Raw genomic sequence first — 21,568 nt, forward strand, 5'->3', positions numbered from 1 at the left:
AACACTGGCCTGCATCCATAGATGCTTCTCAAATAAATCCCAGGGTGTCATTCTCCCATTGTACTCGGCCTTGGTGAGGCTGCAGCTGGAGTACTGCACCCAGTTTTGGGCCCCACAATTCAAAAAGAATGTGGAGAAGCTTGACAGAGTCCAGAGGAGAGCCACGCACATGATCAGAGGTCAGGAATACAGACCTTATGACGACAGGCTGAGAGTCTTGGGACTCTTCAGCCTGGAAAAGCACAGGTTCAGGGGTGAACTGGTGGCCACCTGTAAGTTTACCAGGGGTGCTCACCAGGATCTGGGGGAACATCTGTTCAACAGAGTGCCCCAAGGGATGACGAGGTTAAACGGTCACAAACTTCTCCAAGACCATTTCAGGTTGGACATAAGGAAAAACTTCTTTACTATCTGAGTCCCCAAGTTTTAGAATAGACTGTCGCTGGAGGCTGTTCAGGCACTTACCTTGAATGCCTTCAAGAGACATTTGGATATTTATCTTGCTGGCACCCTATGATCCCTGCTGACTTCCTGCCCCTGGGGCAGGGGCTGGACTCAGTGATCGTCCGAGGTCCCTTCCAGCCCTAGCATCTATGAATCTATGACCCTGTTGCACCAGAGGTTGCAGACAACTAACAACTGGCCATCCTGAATGTGCCTAAAAGGCAAAGAGGACAAAGTCCAAATTACTATCTCCATTTGAAAGTGAGGACTGAGGCACTTGGCAAACACCCAAGATTAAACAGGTGTGCCATCTTCTTTGTGCTTTAAAGTAATAGATAAGAGTGCTCAAAAGTAAAGCCAGATGGAAAAATAAAGATGAAATACTGAATTTGCTTATAGCTGGCCTGAAACCCAGCTCTCTCAGCTGCCTCCCTCACTGTGCGGGTCTCGATCTGCACCCCACTCTCCTTACTCCACAACAGACTTACCAGCCGGACACTGCTCTCCAAGTTGTCTGGCTGCATATTGGTAATCTGATTGGTATAGGCCGATATGGCTCCTTAAAATTTGGCCATTGGTATCAGCCCAAAAAACCTCTATCAGTGCACCTCTAGAGTATATTCCTTGTCTCCCTTAAGTACAATAAAGTCCCCCTAGAGTACAATACAGTTCTTTGGCAGCTGAGAGAGCACAGGGGCTGCTCGCCCCCAGCTGCTGGCAGGCTCCAACCCCAACAACAAGAAAAAGGATCAAGCCCCTCACTGTAACGTGACAAAAAAATTGAAACAGTTTAATCCTTAGAGTTTTATTTTATACCCCACTGTTTCAATTTAGGGGGCATAGAATAAAACCTTGGGGATTAAACCCCTGTCATGTGTACAAGTGCCCCCAGTTACTATAATCCAGTCTTTGGTCTGCACCAATTGTCAATGAGATCTCAGGATTTTATGTTGCTAGATACCCCACTGAAGCCAGTACAACCCAGGATACTACATTAGCGAAGTTTCTTCATGCTAGTAATGGCCCCTAAGAAGTAGCCTTAGTTGCTGAAGTGCCAAGGCTTTTCTTTTGCTTGAGTCCAGCACACACATTGGTTCTATGGGGAAAAATCTGAAGCTCTACCCTTCGCTGGCTTCGGGATCTTCTGTCCAGGAAAATGGGAGAAAGTGGCTCATCAGTCAGCACTTCATACGACCGCATACAGCTTCCACCCAATGGGGATTTCTTCTGAATCTGAGTTCGGAATTCAGTCACTGATGCTTCCACCTCCAACCAGACTCTGCGGTTGCCTTTCACTGCTTCCTGCATTTGCTTATGTGCCCGATCATTGGCAATGACTTGGGAGAGTGGAATCCCAAAGGCTAGAGGACAGCAGTCTGGGAAAATACAGGACAAATGGAAAAGTATTTTAGTATCGGTGAAAAACAGAATGACAGAAGAAAAACAGAAGGAGTGGTCCTGAGAACTGTATTCCTTCCAGTCAGGATTTGTGCATTCCACCATGCAGTAGGACTGCAGGCTACACCAACCAAAGATTCAAGTAATGTGAAGCTACTGACTCATTCCCAAATGGAGCCTTCACTCTCAGAGGTCAGTGGCTGGTCACATAAGAGCTGCCAGCTGAGATGGGTACATCTTACCTAGCTGGGGCCTCCCTACCAACACTTGTGTCTGTAGGTAGGTTGGTATCTGTCCTAAAGGACTAAGAGCTCAGCTCCTACACATCAAGCTGTGGGGTGGGAAGCCCTCTTATACCCCGCAGCTAACCCAAAGCCTTCTGCTGCAGTGTTGCCGAGGGGCACCCTTAAAAGCAGAGGGTCTCAGATTCAACACCCTAGCAATAGAGAAGCAATTCTCCCTTTCAGACTGATTGACTCAGGCAGATATCACCATGTTACTTACAGTTGGAGTCACATTTTTAAGGTTTCCTTGAAACCATTTTTTCTCCAAATAAACTTGGAGTATCACCACTAGCCAGATTATCAAGATAGCAAGATGTAACAGGGTACAGGCTGAGGCCTATTGAAAATCTGAAATCTGTGGTGAGTACTGAGTATCTGATCCCTGAATATCTTTAAATGCAGACTGGATAATTTTCTTGATTATAAACTTTAGCCAAACAGTGGTTACAGGATTCAGTTCAGTTATCACTGGGTGAAGTTATCTGGCTTGTGTTATATAGCAGGTCAGACTAGATGATGGAAAACTGTAAACAGACATCTCATTTGAAGCCGTCTTGACTGATCCGAGTCAAAACCTGAACTGGTGGGGAAGGGGAAGTGGAAGGAGAGCAGCGCGACCCCAGAAGGCAAGAAGGGGTGGGCCCCCAGGCTGGGTGGGCAGGGACTGGCGGGCCCAATGCAGGCTGCCAGGAGCTGGCAGGGTCCCAATCTGGACCACCTCCAGTGCCCCAGAGAGCAGGCAAGCCAGGCAGGCACAGAGTCAGCTTGGCTTTAGCCATGCATCTGTTCACCAGCCCTCTAAGGGCAGGTTAGAGCAGCTCATATTAGCCCTTAACATGCAACTGCTCAAAGTTTGTGCTAATTTTAAAACCAATTACCAATCCTTAAAGTTAGCAAGTGTTAATTGCAAGGTATAACTACACCCTTGCAGACATATATAGCATTGCCCTGGGGAGAAAGTATTAGCACATTTTATCTTGTATACTTCATGGGTACGTAAAGTTGGACAATAGACAGATACATCTGTAGGATCCTGGAACAAAATGAATTCCCCCAGGAGAAATGTGACATCAATGCATACCTTAAAAGTCTCTTCTGGCCTCAAGCCCTATTCAGGAAAATCTGACTGATGTGGCCCCAGGTGTTGTGGCCCTAGGTCCTTACCCACAGTTGCTAGTAAAACACCCTTTCTTAGCATTCACTGATACAGTAAAAGCTGCGTTAACCAGCACTTCATTAACCAGCATGCTCTATTAACCGGCATGCCGGTTGACACTGGTTGACGTGGCAAAAGGAAAACAAGAAGTGAGACTTCCGGTTTTGTCGAATCCCACAGCCCGGGGGAAAGCAGCCTGCGCAGAGCCCCTCCTCCCTTTCCCCCAGCACACCAACACCAGGGGAAGGGTGGCGTGGTTAATCTGAGATGTGGACACGCCAGACGCAGCGGGAGGGGCGTCTTTCCCGACCAGGTAAAGACGCCTCTCAGATACCGGCATGTTTAGTTATCCAGCACCCCCCATTTTCCATGGGTGCCAGATAACGGAGCTTTTCGTATAACATTCAGTGATGACCAGGGGATTTTCAGTGGAGATTGTTTTTCAGAAAAGCTTTATTGCTAAACTGTTCAAGCAGCCTTAGCTATTCTCCCAGAAACACTGACTCATCTCCAGGGATCTTGGTTTTCTCCAATTAAAAATGGCAAATTCTCTGATTTTAAAAAAAACAAAACAAAACAAATTCTGTGATTAAAATCTCAGAATCCACATTTTCCTGCAACTAAAATGAAACCACTATAGATAGAGCTATAAAATGAAACCTCTATCTATCTATATATATGTTTAATAAAATGTTTTATTGATATATTTACAATTTTAAAGCAATTTGGAAGCCTAACAGTGCCTCAAATTGTCATAATAAAATAACTTCTGAATACCTAAATATTTTGGTACTTGATTTTGGATTTTTATCATGGAAAATCAGAGCTCCCCTGCCCCCTTTGTTCACCATGACACGGGTCCAGCTGCAGATGTCCCTCCCACTGCTTTGTGGCACTAAGCACTTGATATGCTGGTGCCCTGCCCATGCCATTGCCTCTGAGTCCCAAGCCACAGGCCCCCCAGCCTTGACAGTGTCCTTCACTCCCAATACATAGTCCCCCATCCCTCCCCCCACACCCCAAACATGCCAGTACCCCTAACTCCCAACCCACAGCCATCCATCCCTACTGGTGGCTTGCACTCCCAACCCACAGCCCCCTGTCCCACATTATGCCCCTCACTCCCAACCAGCAGCCCTCCATCCCTGCCAGTGACCCTCATTCCTGACCCAAAGTCCCCTGTCCCCCCCAGTGCCCTTCACTCCCAAGCCACAGCCCAGCCCCGCACCCCAGCCCTGCCAGTGCCCCTCACTCCTAACCTGCAACGCCCCATCCCTGTTGGTGCTCCTCACACCTGATCTGCAGCCCCCCACCCCTCTCAGCCCTGCTGGTCCTGACCCACAGCCCCCTGTCCCTGCAGCCCTGTCAGAGGGGGCCCCCCAACTGTCCCCATCCTGCCTGGCTCCACACAGGCTACAGGGTGGTGGTCTGTGGCAACACAGCAGGGACAGCCTCCAGCATGAGCTGTATGCAGCACACCTCATGCAGAAGCACAGGCAGTGGCAGCTAGGGCACCACATGCTGCCCTGTGCTGGTGGCTGAGGCTGGGGCTGTGGTGCAGCACTGTGGGGAGGAACAGTGCTGTGCTCCAAAGCAGCAGCATGAAGTGGAACACGGCTCCGGCCCAGCCCATGCTGCAGGCAGCAGGAGAAGGGCAAGGGCTTCCAGGTCCTGTCCCTCCTGGGCCAAAGCACAGTGGTGGCAGCTGCAGCTCCAGCGGCTCCGGCTCATGCAGGCAGCAGCAAAGCAAGTTCAGCCCCAGCACGGACTAGAGGGAGGAGAGGGTGATGCCTATGGCATCCCACACTGGTCTGGGGCCCCCACACTGCACCAAGCAGCCTAACCATGGCTCCCTCCCCCATCAAGGAACCATTTTTGAGCCACCCTGTCTCTGACAGCACAGGCACCAGCCTCCGGTGTGACTGGCCCAGCCACACAGCTCCCTGCCTCCCCCAAAGGACCCACCCTACCCCCTTCCCTGCTGGGGTGCACGTGCCTCTGGGTGGGCCCCCACTGGCAACAGCGTGTAGTTGGGCTCTCTGGTGGCACAGAGTGTTGCTCCACTGCAACCCCAGTGGCTAGACATCTTCTCCCCACCCCTTTTAGAATGGAAGCATATAATTCCCAAAACATACATGTTGCAAAAGCAAGAAAAACAGAATACTTCCCAGATAATAGATCCACACAGCCTTAACAATGCCCTGGGAAATCTGCCCTAAGATAAGTCATACCTTTTTGTTTGATATAATTGCCTGCCATTCCCACAGGGCAGTGTTAAGGTTGCATGCTCTTGTATAACAAGAATCTTGTTGGCCTCAGAATCATAGAAAAGTAGCTCTACAAGGGAGATCAGGAGGTCCTCCAATTCTGTGAAGGACCACCTTTTGGGCATATGTGCCATACATTACCCCCACACCCTTCCCAAATTCCACTCCAATCCCTATCCTCTGACTGATCTGCTGCTTTGCTTTCTGATCCCCGAGCTGTTTTCCTGCTCTGCTTTTTTGTAGTATCTCCCTGTCCCCAATCTGCCAGATGCAGAGGTTGCCCATAGCACTTGTGTCATGCGTGCCACAGGTTAACAATCTGTAGCAGAATACGCCCTAGGGCCAGCCATAGCATCCCCTAGTGGTTGCTATAACCCTGCCCGTCTTACCTGTTCCAGCTTTTTAGCATCTCTCCTGCTTCCTTTCCTTCCACCCCTTGGTGTTAAAGATAATGAGAGGAAGCTGTCCTCAAGGGCTGGTGACCTCTAGGTGCTCTCTCTCTATACTCAGTCCTGCTCTTGGGCTCAACTCAGCCTGCCTAATTTGGGTTCTGATCCTGGCACCCACAGTCCTATCTCAAGCAGGGTGTTGGACTAGAACATGGATGATGCAACCTCTCTCAGCCTTGGGGCTCTGACTCCACGGGCCCTAATCACCTTAACAGCTAAATTCATGGTCTCTATCCTACCCTACAGCCACACCCATGCCTCACTGGCAGTACTCCATACTCATTCAGAGGGGACCCCCTGACCCCAACACAGCTTTTGGCTCTCAGGCCTTGAACTTTTGTCCAGACCTCAACCTTCCCAGTGTTGGCCCTTTTATTCTGGCTACACCCTTCAGCCCTGGTGCACTGCCTTGGACCCTGGTTCCTGGACCCCAGCCCCCTCATATGCTCTGGGCCCTTGACCCTGCCCTATACTCTTACATCTCCAGCCCCAGCCTTCTGAGTCCCTGATCCCAGGCTAAGCTGCCAGTAAGAGAGTGCCCCACCACACTCCACTCTATGGCTTCCACACCTTCCCTGTAGCCACAACCCAGTCCTCCAGTTCCCTGCCAGTTACTGGTAAACCGCTTCTGGGTATCCCACGAACCAGCTACCTCCTACCCTTTGGCTGCTAATTGCTTGCAGCTCCTCAGGTACCTGGTTGGTTGAGTTTCCCCCGTTACATCTCAGGCCAGCAGGAGTTCTGCTTGCAGTGGGAGTCAGGGCCAGACTGAGCCTTCTCGTGCAGCAGCCAGACTTTTGGTGAGCTGAAGAGGGGGAGCCCCAGCCTACATGGCCCATATTCAGCCTGCTCCCAGACGTTGCAGATTAACTACTGGGCTGCAGCCACAGCTTTCTCCCCTGCTGTCCTTTAATCCCTTGTAGGCTGCCCTGGCTGCATGTTGCTCTGCAGTTGGCCTTAACCCAACTGCTCACCTAACTGCAGCCCTTTGGTGTTGGCTCCTGACCTCTCAAATAGCAGGGTCAGAGGTCCCTGCTGCACCATCCACGTTCTAGTCCAACCCTGTGCTTGAGATAGGATCACCCCTGTTTAAAACATCCTAGACTAGTTTTTGTCTAATTTGTTCTTAATAACTTCCAAGGATGAAGTTTCTGCAACTTCTGAAGGTAGTCTGTTCCCATACTTAACCACCCTCATAGTGAGAAAGTTTTTCCAAATATCCACCCTAAATTTCCCAAGCTGCAATTTAAGACCATTGCTCCTAGTCCCATCACCTGCAATCACAGATAAAAAGTCGATCTCTGTCCTCTTTATAATTGTCCTTCAGTTATTTTAAGACTCTTATCAGTCTTTTCTTTTCCAGATTAAAGAATCCTAGTTCTGACCTTTCCACTTAAATCATGGTTCCCAGACCTCTAGTCAGCTTTATTGCTTGCTACTGAAATCCTTCTAATTTGTCCACATCTTTCTTGAAGTACAGTAACCAAACTAGACACAGTACATTAGTCAGGGCCTCACCAGTACCAAAGAGAGCAGAAGAATCACTTCCCTTGATTTGCAAGCAACACTGCAATTAATACAGCCCATTATTCTTTTGGGGTTTTTGCAGCAAGAGCTTCCTGTTGGCTCATATTCAGCTTACAGTCCACTGTGACTCAGGTGCATTTCTGAAGTGCTGCAGCTTAGCCAGTCATATTGAGTCTGTACTTGTGCATGTGATTGTTCCATCCCAAGTGTAAGACTTTGTACTTGTCTTTATTGAAATTCACTTCAATTAATTTCAGACCTTGAAGGTGAATCCCACATCTCATGGCCTTGCACAGTTTAATATTGGTAAAGAACTGGGCTAAGAAAAGCCAGCAGCCTTGCCTCCAAAGATTTGGTACGTGAATACTGAATATGAAAATATTGAGTTTGCCATCCTCCCCATGGAGCAGGGCACCTCTTTTGGTAATAGTTTTGAGAGGGCCTGGAGGTATGGGGGGCAGCAAGCCAGAAGTGAAGAGCTGTAACAAGGAACCCTAGCCCTGTTACCAAGAAACAGGGTGGTCCCTTTAAATCCAGACCCTTCCAGTCACAGTCAGCCAGTCAAGTAGAGCTTAAGGATCGAGCCCTGCCAACCAGTCAGGTGACAGGAACCCTATAAATGGCAAGTGGAGAAGACCAGAGAGGCAGCAGAGAGGGCACACAGTATTTGGGGGTGAGCAGACCCCAGCACCAGAGAGGGCACAGTATTCAGGGGTGAGCAAACCACAATGCCAGAGAGGGCACAGTATTCAGGGGTGAGCAAACCCCAGTGCCAGAAACAGCACAGGAGCCCAAGTGAGTTTTGAGAGCTAGAGCCTTGGAGTCAAGCCTTCATTAGTGGGTTTTTGACTGACAGGCCTAGCTAGAGGGAGAAGGGGTAAGCCCACAGTAGCTGAGACCCCAAAATAAAGAGGAATTTATAAATGCCATCTGCAAGGCTTGGGCTGCGGTGTAGGGGAGGAATGGAGCCACAGATAGCGCCCCCTGGCATAGGGGCAAGAAATGGGCAGCCTCCCACCTAATTAAGATCATTAATTAATTAACAACAAGGCATGGTAGGTGAGAAGGCAGGTGGGCCAAAGACAAAATCGGCCCTGAGAAGGCCCCCTGCTACAATGGTGCATTGGCTGGGAAGTTTTCATATGGCAGTATGCATCATAAGGTGGTGGTTCACCCATATGAGGGAAAGAGCCCTTGGGGCCATAAAGAAGCCAGAGAAATGGGGGCAGACACTAGCCCCAGACCTGGAATCGCAGCAACACATCTTGGGTCAGCTAAACCAAATAATACAAGGCCTACAAGATCAAGCCACAAGAAAACAGGCACTGTTAGCCAACATGACCGGGAGTATCCACTTGCGATCAATGACCCAGGTGGGGATGTGTGGCTATGGGGCCAGAGTTGACTCTGAGGTAGGAGACGAGCTGTCCGTGTTGACAGTGGAGGTGACAATAGTGGGGAAAAGAGTATGAGCTATGCTAGACTCAGGCTTACCGCAGACCATGGTGCAAAGCAATATGTTACCGACGAGAGAGGGAAATAGCAGACCACGTAATTGTGCAATGCTAGGATCCCATAGAAGTGGAAAGAGTGGGAGCCATTCTGCAAGTAGGCGATAAGACCCACCAGATGCCAGCTGGGGTCACTGAGCACTTACCCTACCCAGTAATACTGGGCTGTGACTGGCCAGAGTTGTTGGCAGAGGTAGCCAGAGCGAGGCAGAAAGAAAAGACCGAGGTGAGAGAAAGTTGCCATTGGAGCCCCTGGAGGGCTAGAAAGCCCGAGGCTGGATGGGAAGATGATCCTAAGGCTGAGGGGTTCGCGAGTGAAACCGAACAACCTCCACCAGAGGAAGAGACTGAACAGGAGGTGGATGTTGCACATTTGTGGGAGGACGAACATTTCCAGTTGGAGCAGAGCCAGGAGGCAGAATTTTGGTATGCTTTGCAGGAACTCCTAGCTCAATGAAATGGTGAGGTATTACGACCAGAACTGATGAAGACAACACCGAGGTTTGAGGTAAGAAATTACCTCCTATACTGAATTGAGCAAGGAAAGCCTGAAGGAGAGGACGTCATACAGTTGCTGGTACCTCGGCTATATCAACAGGCTCTATTGAAGGTGGCTTATGAGCTCCCCATGGGCAGATAATTTGGGCAGGGCCAAAACAGAAGCCCACATTCAGGCAAGATTATTTTGGCCAGGGCTGTTATGGGAAGTAGCAAGGTATTGCGCTTCATGTCCTATGTGCCAAAATGTGAACCCAAGACACCCTCCAAAAGCTCTCTTAATTGCTGGAGGTTCCCTTTGAGCATGTGGTGGTAGACATTGTGGGGCCACTGCCCAGGAGTAGCACTGGAAATCAGTATATTTTAGTTTTACTGGATTATACAACACGGTACCCGGAGGCCATGCCGATGTGGACAGTGTCCACTCCAAAGGTGGCAAACAAGCTATTGAAAATTTTCTCACAAGTAGGACTCCCTAGAGAACTGCTGACAGACCAGAGAATGAATTTTACATCATGCATGTTTGAAGAAGTGAGTAGAGTTTTGAGAATTAAACACCTAAAGATGGCAGTGTATCATCCCCAAACGGACAGGATCATGGAGCGGTTTAATCAGACATTGAAGCAGATGTTAAAGAAATTTGTGTTTGAGAGTCCTCAGAACTGGGATAAAATGGTATGACCTTTGTTATTTGCCATAAGGGAGGCACCACAGGCCTCAACTGGGTTTTCACTTTTTGAACTGTTGTACGGCCAGCAACCAAGAGGAATCCTGGATTTGATTAAAGAAAGTTGGGAAGAGCAGCATAACAAAATCAGAATTTGATCCAATACATAATACAACTGTGGGAACACCTTGAAGCAGCTTGGAAAGAGGTTTTAGGAAAGCTCAGAGAGGCCCAGTAATAACAATTGATGCATTATAACTGAGGCGCATGGGAAAGGAAGTTTGACCTGGGTGTCCATGTGTTGGTTCTATTGCCTGACCATGAGAATAAGTTACTCACATGGTGGCAGGGACCCTATGAAATTATACACCAGGTGGGGCCCGTAAACTATGAGGTGTATCAGACAGACAAACAAAAAAAGCAGCAAGTATTCCATGTCAATATGCTGAAGAAGTGGGAAGAGCAAGAGTGCATGTACCTGGCCCTTCATCCTGAGGAATTAGAATTGGGACCCTCTTTGACAAAATCGAATGGACCAGGTGACACAGAACTGGCCCCGCGACTATCTGAAGAACAGAGAATGCAGGCCACCAAGCTAGTCAGGATATATGGAGATGTGTTCCAGGAACCTCCTGGGGAAGCTCGGGGTGTGGTACATCAAATAAAAACTCCTCCAGGCCAGGTGATCCATGAGAACTGGAGATGGATTCCACAGTGATTGCAGAGTCAGATAAAAACAGAGATTGAGCTGATGCTGGAGAAAGGCATAATATGCGAGTCCCACAGTGACTGGCAGAGCCCCATTGTAGTTGTGCCCAAGCCAGATGGGAAAATTTGTCTCTGTATTGATTTCCAGAAGATAAATGCAGTGGCTAAGTTTGATGCCTATCCAATGTTGAGAGTAGATGAGCTGGTGGAAAACATTGGGCAAGCTCACTACATTTCCACTTTGGACCTGACAAAAGATTACTGGCAGGTCTCAGTAGCACCTAAAGATCAAGAAAAGACAGTGTCTGCCACCCCGTGGGGTCTCTTCCAATTCCAGGACATGCCATTTGGATTACATGGAGCCACTGCTACATTTCAGCATCTAATGGACAGAGTTTTGGTTCCCCATAGAGGTTATGGTGTAGATACATAGATGATATTATTATATACACTGAAGACTGGGCTGGACACTTAACCACGCTGAGAGCAGTAATGCAAGACTTGAGAAGGGTCAAGCTAACAGCCAATCTGAAGAAATGTACAATAGGGAAAGAAGAAACACGATACCTTGGGCTCCTAGTAGGAAGCTGTAAGGTGAGACCATTGTTAGACAAAGTAGAGGTGTTACAGAAATACTGAGCTCCTCATACGAAGAAACAGGTGAGAGCTTTTATGGGGCTAGCTAGTTATTATAGAAGGCTTGTACCTCATTTCGCAGACTTAATAGTACCTTTGATGGATATGATAAAGTCGGGGGCCCCAACCAAGGTGAGGTGGAAGCCGGAGGCAGAAAGGGCATTTCAAGTGGTGAAGGATGCACTATGTTTGCAGCCCCTACTATATACACCAGATTTTAATAAACCTTTCCTGGTGCAGGCCGATGCATCAAATGTGGCTACTGGAGCAGTGCTGGTCCAGAGAGAAGGAGAAGAACAGCATCCTATAGCATACATAAGTAGGAAATTACAACCACCAGAATGGAATTACGCCACAATAGAGAAAGAGTGTTTGGTGATTAAGTGGGTTGTTGAAACACTCCAATATTATCTGTTAGGGTGACAGTTCATGCTGATCACAGATCATGCACCTCTACGCTGGCTGCAGAGCATGAAGACGGATAATGCTAGACTGATGAGATGGGCCCTTGTCTGCATCCATATGGTTTTGAGGTGGAGCGTTGCCCAGGAATTCAGAATGTAAGTGCTGATTTCTTCTTGAGACAATACAAAGAAGAGGGTCTGGGGGAGAAAGGAGGACCCCAGACAAAAGAGAAGAGAGGAGGGGTGAAACAGGGAATCCTAGCCCTGTTACCAAGAAACAGGGTAGTCCCTTTAAATCCAGAACCTTCCAGTCACAGCTGGCTGGTCAAGTAGAGGTTAAGGATCGAGCCCTGACAGCCAGTCAGGTGACAAGAAGGGGCTGGCCAGAGCCCTATAAACAGTGAGTGGAGAAAGCCAGAGGGGCAACAGAGAGGGCACAGTGATCGTGGGATGAGCGGACCCCAGCGCCAGAGAGGGCTCAGGAGCCTGAGTGAGTTTTGAGACCTAGAGCCCTGGAGTCAAGCCTTCATTAGTGGGTTTTTGACTGACAGGCCTAGCTAGAGGGAGAAGGGGTAAGTCCACAGCGGCTGAGACCCCAAAATAAAGAGGAATTCATAAATGCCATCTGCAAGGCTTGGGCTGCGGTGTAGGGGAGGAACGGAGCCGCAGGTAGCTCCCCCTGGCATTGGGGCAAGAAATGGGCAGCCTCCCACTGAATTAAGATCATTAATTAATTAATAACAAGGTGTGGCAGATGAGAAGATGGGTGGTTGGCCCAGAAACAGGTGGGCGAGCCAAAGGCAAAATCAGCCCTGAGAAGGCCCCCTGCTACAGGGGCACTAAGTCAGGACTGGCCACTGATGTTTACAAATGGTTTCTGGTACAAAAAACATTGAGAACCACTGCTCTAGGCTACTGGGCTAAAATGTAAAAGATGTCCTCCCTGTTATGGGTTTGGAGCCTTATATGCAACCCTGTGGCTGTGTACACATAAGCAGGGGCGTGCCTTTGCAGCAGCACACATTTCTGCTGCTACTTTGTACTGCACTGCATGCCCCTGCTAACATGCTTTGCAGAGGGACACTTTGCCCCACTGCTCCATGTGCTGCAGGGGAAGGGAGCCTGACTGGGGCACAGGGTGCCTCAAGAATGGCTAGCCATCCCCTGTGCTGAGGCAACCTGTGCCCCAGCCAGCCAGGGAGCAGCACATGGAGATAGGGGAGCAAGCAGCCCTGGGCTGCTTCTCCCTCCCCTATCTCTGTGAATTGCAGAGCCTCCGCACTGAGTCACCCTGTGCCCCAGCCAGCCACTCCCTAGCTGGCTGGGGTGCAGCGTACCTTGAGACGGGAGCAAACAGCCTTGGTATGAATGCTTCCCTGTCTCTGCATGTTTCAGTTTAGGGGCTCCACTGTGAAGCCCCCACACTGAGGCACATGAAGCACCCATGCTAACACACTGTGACCCAGTCAGCAGCTCCACAGTGAAGCCCCCATGCTGAGGCACAAGAAGACAGGGAAGCAGCCAGCCCAGGGCTGTCTGCTTACCTATTGAGGCACCCTGCAATCCAGCCAGATGGGAAGTGGCTGGCTGGGGTTCAGGGTGCCTCAGCACAGTGGCTCCACAGCACACAGAGATGAGTTTGTCCCCATCTCTGTGTTTGTCCCAGCACCTGCCATTTTGGAATGGTTTGAGCCACATTTTTCCAGGGGTTTTTTTGTTACCAAAAATCCCGGTAGCAAATTTTGTCCTGGCACTGCAAATTAGCAGCACTGCACACTGATTAAGGTGCAACTCATGCAGTTTGTGGTGCTGCAAAGAGGTTTGCCTTGCCACAAACCACGTATGCCTCCATGTCTGGATCTAACCTGTGTGAGTATATGGTACTGTGTACCCACCCAGCCACTGCACCAGCTACTGAGTGTGTTATGTGCACGTGGCTGTTTGGGCAGCCAGGGCTGAATCTGCACATAAGAACCAAAAACTGCAGATATGCAGCTGCATAAGTGGCATTTAGATACATAAAGCAAGTGTTATTTAGCCCATAATTTCAGGGTAACCGCTTGAATCCACTCACCTTTCTTCTCCTTGGAGAAGCTCTCCAGTTTGCTCCGGATGGATTTGCTTTGTTTAGGTCCAGCTAAGGAAGGAAAGGAAAGACTACATGTCATTAGATTATCTGCACCACATTTGCTATCCAAACATGTGGAAAACTTTCAGTCACACAGTGTAATGTACAGTTCCGTCTCTCAGCCCAAAAGCTTCTCCAGATTTCAAGTCAGATTTCTGTCCACTTTCTATAGCCACTGGGAGGAGAGGTTATGTTTTACCAGAATCTATCATATTACTTTCTGCAATGATACACTTCCCTTTATTCCACCCTTACCCACAGCTTTAGGTCTAATGTTTATGATGTCCTCTTTTTGTAAGAAAAAGCAAGAAGCCAAAGAGTAAATTCTGATGGTTACATATCGTGCCTGCCCTTCTTCCGCTGTCTAACTTCTAGCAGCCTCAGTGATGTGCTAGCAATATGCAGCAGCTAAGATTTAGTACAGACATGGAAGTAACCACTAGGCAGCCAAAAAATGTATTGACACAAATTAGTTCAGCAGTAATCAGAACAGTAATTAATCACTTCAAATGTACCATTTTCCTGAAGCCAAATGAAAACATAAATATCAGCTTATTTGGTTTTACTAGACTTCCTTCCCTTAGCATTCTCACACTTGTTTTTTTTAACTCCACTATTTTAGAAGTGCGTGATGAATGCATGAATTTGTCTGAGTGTTTGAGACTAAATGTTCCAGATGACACGTAAAAAAAACAACATACAGAATTTATTGGTGAAACTTTAGAATGGCTTCTCAAACACTTTAAACACCTCCAGATTAAACCATCCTGCTGTCTGTACATAAATCCTGATAAATTAAAGGCAACATCGGAATTGTCTGGGTAGAGGAGCTTTGCTGAATGTTTTTGAGGAAGAAGCGTTTATGTGAGGACAGGTCAGAGACAGGAGCAGACAGCACACAAAAACGGAGTTTCTGAGTGTTATCATGGTTTTACTTTACAACTAAAGCATCTACAACTTTCATGTAAACTACCGTAATCTTCAAATATACTGCACAAGAACACAAACATAATTAGCTTCTAAAATTCAGTACAAACAAAGGTAACTATATAATAATGTAAAGCAATACTAATAGCTGGCTTTATTTTTATGAATAACCATTTTTGCATTAATATTGGAGATTTTCTGCTCATCAATGTGTGTTGCCATGCATATCAGACCCATGTTCTTTCTAGTGCAGTATTCTTCTCCAGTCTGTAACAGCTCCTGACCCAGGGGCAGATCCAAGGAGGAGTTTGGTGATAGTGTTGTATCCTGCCTTTGATTCCTGCTCCACTCAAAATTTAAAACAAATTGCCCAGTAGGGACTACCAGTTTCTAGTCAGGCAGAGCTGAGGGAGTCAACTGACTTCACAGCTCATTATCATCTATCTTTTTACTGATAACCTCTTCACTCTATAGGCATTAACAAGCATTTGGTCTTCCACTAATTGAGCTGTTCTTCCATATACAATTATCCTGTCTTCTACCTATTTCTGGTAATGATTCTCTGCTAACCCCACCGTGTGAACAATAAAGGTGTGTCATCTACCCTGGTGATCTTCAAAAAACATCTTGATACTTATCCTGCTAAAGTCATCTGATCCTAGCAGTCTTTCCTGCCCAAATGCAGGGAGGGCTGGACCAGATGATCTGTAAAGTCTCTTCCAGCCCCTAACAACTATGAAACTACCTAGGAACCTGTACTGGATGGCTTTAATCCTAGAGCAGTGGTTTTCAACCTGTGGTCCACAGATCCTTTGGGGTCTGCAGGCTGTGTCTAAGGGGCCTGCAAAAGATGACTATGATCAATCAAAAGTATGTGAATGCCTACACTTACAATTCAAAGGGGTCCACACTTCCATTAAAAAAATGTTAGGGGTCCAAAAATGAAAATAGGTTGAAAGCTACTGTCTCAGGGGATTTGAGCTCACAACAAATCAAAGGCGGGTGGTGGGGAGGGTGAAGGCAGGCTGTGTTGTGCAGTGGTACAGCAGTCAGAGGATAGAGGGATCTGTAAAGGTAAGGTGAAGAGATCAACCCCTTTATGGATTATTCATTGTAGTAGATGGAAGATGCTGTGGGAGACTGAACCAGTGGCACAACCACGGCAGCATAAAACCAGGGTGGACCCAGAGGGGTTGATCTTCCTGGCTGAAATGTTTCCTCCCTTGATCCCAACTGTTAGTTTCTGTACACCGAGGCTAAAGGGCAGTTGAGGCCAGTTATGGCAGGCTGAAAGGAAATATGGGAGGAGTTGGCATTCAGCCCCAGCCCCCTCCCCGCCCCCCAACTCAGTTCTGATTGTTTTTGCTTGGATCTTAATATAGCCCTAAGTCCCTAGCATATAGGTAGAGTTTCTAGTTTTTTTTAACTGAAGAAAAATATGCACTGTATTATGGGATGATGCATTACACCATTTGCATCCCCCTCCCCCCTTTTCAACATCCTATATTGGCCCATGTTAAGACACTTAAGTTTTGTTGGCATAACTGGGTAAGAACAGCCCCCCTCAGCCAACATAGCTCTGCCAAAAAAAAGCCAGAGATGTAATAAGCAGTTTCTGTTTCCTGAGCTGGCAGCAGTAGCACTGGGTTGGTGCCCCAGTCACCAACTCCTTGTTACATTACTGGCAAAAGCTATGTCAGCATACACTATCAAAGAAGGCCTTTTCCTGGTATAGTTTATACTGTTTGGGAAGCCGGTCTATCTAAACAGCGACCTATATGGCTCTACCCAGGGGCAGATCCAGATGTTAAAACGGGGGTGTGGCAGCACGGTTGCATCCCCCTTTGGTTGTGTCACATGAGCTCTCAGCGTAGGGTCTGCTCAGAGCCCCTCCTTTCACACAGCTCCAAAGCCCAGAGGGTGAGCATTCATCCCCTGGACTTTGGGTTTTGGAAACATGTGAAAGCTGGTGGGCCCCAATCAGCTGGTGAATTCAGAGTCCACTGCTTACATGGAGCTCCAGCAGGAGCCTGCATATGTGTGAAACAGCTGGGGTTGGAGTGATGGGGAAGGGGGTGTTCACATCCCTCTTGCTGCATTTCTGGATCTGCTACTGGCTCTACCAGAAAACACGTTCCAGTACAAAGAAAATCTAAACCACTAAACACCAGCTGCTCCAGGCCTCAGATTCTTCCAACCCCACTCTCCCACATGTATCCTCGTTTCCTCCACAGTGACCTCTACCCATAACTCTCCAGATGTTCTCTACTCCCTCTCACCCTCACCTTATTGCAGCCTGCTTCCTTTCTTATCTAGTTTTTCAGCACTTCCTACTAAAGATATTGCCTAACCCAGTAGAGGTCAACCTTACTAGCAGATGTGCCACAAATTAACTCTGCACCCTCCCCATGAACGCCATGTGCCCCCAGAGGCTGGGGAGGCACAGCAAGCTCCCACAAGTGGTGGCGGTGCTGTTGGCAGCGGGGGGGTCAGCAGTCAGCAACCACCTACAGATGCCACCGGCAGTGTCAGTGGCTGCCAGTGGTGATTGCAGACCACCCACAGGCACCGCCAGTGGTGTGGACAGTGAAGGGTGGGGTGGCAAGCAGTGAAGTGGGGGTGGCACTGCCAGCAGTGTTGGTGGTGCCTTTTCACAGGGGGTGCACCGCCATGCTCAGGGGGTGCGTGTGCACCCGCATGCACCCCCTACACGTTGCCCATGACCCTCCCCGAGTGCCACTCTGATTCCTTGTTCTTATCAGAGTGGCAGCTCTGCTCCCTGCCCTATCTACTACTGTGCTGCCTGTCCCCTCCCCAATCTGTTGCCTGCCATACAGAGGCTGCCTGTGCCACTTGTGGCACCCATGCTGCAGGTTGGCCAACTTTGTCCTAGCCTATTCTCCTAAACATGGCTCAAAATAAAGGAGGGGGCAGGGAAAAAAGAGAGAGAGAGAGAGCATTATTCATATTCCACTGAGCATATCCCCTCCAACACACATCACCCCTCAAGACACCTTCAAAGTGCAGATTCCTGATTCTCAAAATCTCTCCAGGCCCCTTTGAAGCCTCCATCTCATCTTGTGACAATGAAGGTGCGGAGCATTTGGGACCCGTTTGGAGATAAGGTGATTTTAAATCCCTGTTTTACTGTTACCAGGTGGAGCTCAGCATCTCAGTATCATAGGCATCAGCCACTTCATGTCACCACTGGACCAACTACTAAGTACAGAGTAAAAGGTGGAAAACAGTTGCAGCATTTGGAAATTAAATGGTTCTGATTCAACATTTTCTTATTTTTCTTTAGCTACATAAAGTTGTAGACCATAAAACTGTGGTTGGCTCTTTTATATATGCCATGAAAAGGAGTTTTAACATTTTTATTTTGGAAGAGAGAAAAAGGTTGTTAGAATCATACGGCTGGCAGGGACCACAAGGCCCAACCCCCTGTTCAAACTGCAGGATTTCCTGCCTCTGATTTTTCCCAGACTAGCTTATCCAGCTTCTTGAAAACTTCCAGTATAGAGAGTCTGTGATTTCTCTAGACAGCTTATTACACTGATGGTTAAGTGTTTTTTTTATTAAATGTAATCTAAATCTGCTTTGCTGAAATTTAAACCTGTTGTTCGTGTCTGCTGTCTGACCCAAAAAAGAACTGTTTTTCTTCATGACCACATTTCAAGTATCTGAAAAATGTTATCATGTCTTCCCTTCATTTTCCTTTCTCTAAACTAAATATACCTATCACGGTTCTCTCATTGTTTCTCATACGATCTGCATTCCAGATCATTTATCATATTCATCCACTTGTGGATCTTCTCTACATCTGAACTGCATACAATATTCTAACTGAGGTCTGAACAGTTTTGAGTAAAGTGGTACTATCACCTCGTGTCTTACATACAATACTTCTTTAATGCAGCTCCAAAGTACATTTGTTTCTTTGGTGGCTTCTTTGGTGACTCATAGTGAGTCTGTGATCCACCAAAATCCACAGACCCTTCTCAGCAACACTGCTGACTCACCAATCATTTCTGTAGGTGTGCATTTCAGGTAGAATCCTCTTCATTTCATGCACCATAACGACACTTGCATAACCCAGCTAGATAACTGCCAGTTTTGGCCTCTCTGCACAGTCTGCAATCCTGTTGATATACATATGTAGTATTCACATGGCTACTGGGCATGTACAGGTATGTGGCTCTGCACAGATATACCTGAGCCCTGTCCTGTACCCTGCTGGTTACAGAACTTTTCTGGGCAGTAAAAGAAGGCGGTTCAAACCCACTCAGACAGAGAAGGATCTATAATCCAGCCCCTCTTGCTGAATGAATACTCTAACCACTAAGCTGCTGATAAAAGATGGGCTCCACCTTGTCCTCGCCCAAGTCTGTATAGGTGCTTTAGAATACAAAAACCAAAATTTATAAGCCAGGATTTCAGATGTACACCCCTTCTCTGCACCTTCTATCAGCTAGCCCATTTAGTGTCCTGGCTACTGTGACTTTCTATACCAACTACTTCTCTCTTCTCTGTTCAAAGTAGACACACATTTTTTTTCTTTTAATTTAACTCCTGGATACTCATGCCTAAATTTTGGGAGAAACAACCCTTGAGTTCACTTAAGCACCTAAATTAAGATTTAGAACTCCAGATATGTCTGAACCATATTGGCCTCACAAAAATACAGTTGCTTTCCTTTTAAAAGAATAAACTACTTTTACTATAATAGCCCAGGGGTTGGAGCAATCATATGGGAAGTGGGAAGGCTGAGTTTTAGTCCTCTTCAGACAGGAGTTCAAACCCCCAACTTCCAGCCTTCTGAAGGATTCTCCAATGAGCCTATGAGCCATCCACAGGTTAGGTAGACCCTACACTCATCTTAAAGTAGGATAATTGTGCTATGAGAAATGCAAAATCCATGCAAGAAAGAAAGAAGCCAAGAGAGAACTAGCTCTATAGCTGGCTCTTTGACCTATTTATGCGTTTTCACTTTCCAAAGCTATTGGATTAAAAAGAGAGAAAGAGAGTGTGTGTGTCCTGGGAACAATGACCAAACCCCAGGACTCCCCAGTGCTAAATGGCTAATCACTAGACTACAGACCGATATACCCTCTTGTGATGCGTCCTGTTGGCTCCATGAATCTTGCATTCTTAACTATTTTGTGGCCCAACTTCAAAACAGACAAAGACTGCTCCCTCACCAGCACTATTCTATATAGCAATGGTTAAAGCACTCTCTACAGAGGTGAAAAATGTGATTTTGAACCTCTGCAGGCTGAAAAGGGCTAGAACCTGGATCTCTAACAGCTAGGCTTCTCGGTAAAAGGTGAGCAGTGGCACCACCACCCTATCCCCTGGCAGCTCTGTTTCTAAAAGGCAGGAGTGAGGACAGCTCCCATTTTTTAGAAAGCACCACCTATTCCAGGCAAAATTTCAAGATTCTGGATTCTGAGTGGATTAGACTAACCTTCAAAAATTGAATCAATTTAAGCTCAGGCTTCTTGAATCTTTGTCCCTAGCCATGATGTTTATAGTGCTTTCAGCAGTTTAAAAGCAATATAAAAAGTTAGCAGATCAAAGACACAGTAGCATAGTGCTACAGATTAGTCTGATCCACATCAACTATGGCCCTAGATGGAGCAGGGATAATTCTGAAGTGCTCCACTGTGCAAGGCATCAAATCAGGCAGTGTATAAATGGATCATAACATAGGTGTCACCTTTCAGACACAACCAGAGCTGGCATCAGAGCTGGACCAAGGTGAAAACCATGAAGGCGCTAAACAAGACCACTTCTGATTTCAACCAGGTTTCAGATGCCTTGTAAGCAACATATGCTTACTATGAGGAGCTCTCAAAGATCCTCACCAGAGACAACACTGCTGAGCCCTATGTTGCCACCAACTCTGGGGTGGACCCGGAGCCACCTGACAACAGCAATGAGGCAGTAAAAGGAATGTGAAGAGGCCCCAGTCCAACCAACAGAAAAGGAGCTGCCCAAAAGGACAAGGAGGATTCTGGGGTGTCCCGCCTCCTGTTTTGGACTGCCAGGCAGGAGGTGTACCAGCAGCTGGGACAGGGAAACTCAAATGGCACTGGCATCAGAGAGGAGTAGCCTACCACACTGCCACCACCATGTCACCAGCTAGTAGAGATGCTTGAAAAGGAAAACAAGGGAAAAAAAGAATGGAAGTCTAAGTAAACAAAGACTCTGCCATGAAGTAAAGAGTAGAGCAAGTAGCTCTTGGCACAGTTCAGTCAGAGACTGCAGGGCAAGGACATGCCAAGTATCCATTTTCTGCTCTCACTAGGAGAGCAAGGGATATGAAATTCAAGTAACACTGGGAAGGGGTTGTCCCTCTCTGCTGGGAGGGAGGTGGGGGGATAGGAGAACCCTGGACCTGGTTGTAGCCTGCTCTTTGCAGGTCCGACAACACTGCAGGGTGGAGCCTACGGAGTGAATAAAAGGGGCGTGCCCAACACATGGCAGACGCGTTGAGGGACAGAGAAGATGACAGGCAAAGAAGAGCTGGTGTGAGCTGGCCAGCAGGCAGAACCAGCACCC

At 47.6% G+C, this 21,568-nt stretch overlaps 1 protein-coding gene across 3 annotated transcripts in view; it reads right to left on the bottom strand.

Annotated features, from left to right (window-relative positions):
* The window catches only part of LOC149858452 (rho GTPase-activating protein 6-like), a 77,893-nt gene that overhangs the window by 39,614 nt on the left and 16,711 nt on the right, over window positions 1-21,568 (bottom strand). For all 3 annotated transcript variants that reach the window (XR_016443882.1, XM_090060479.1, XM_090060480.1), the window contains exons 3-4: window positions 14,024-14,086; window positions 1,567-1,820 (exon numbers count right to left, since the gene is read on the bottom strand). Coding sequence is in view for 2 of the 3 variants with exons in the window: in XM_090060479.1 (XP_089916605.1) it covers window positions 1,567-1,820; window positions 14,024-14,086 (317 nt within the window). In the remaining variant the exon portion in view is untranslated. The remainder of the gene's footprint in view (window positions 1-1,566; window positions 1,821-14,023; window positions 14,087-21,568) is intronic.

Source organism: Crocodylus siamensis, chromosome 8 (assembly GCF_052110815.1).
Source record: "Crocodylus siamensis isolate JL-2025a chromosome 8, ASM5211081v1, whole genome shotgun sequence".
Lineage (NCBI taxonomy): Eukaryota > Metazoa > Chordata > Crocodylia > Crocodylidae > Crocodylus > Crocodylus siamensis.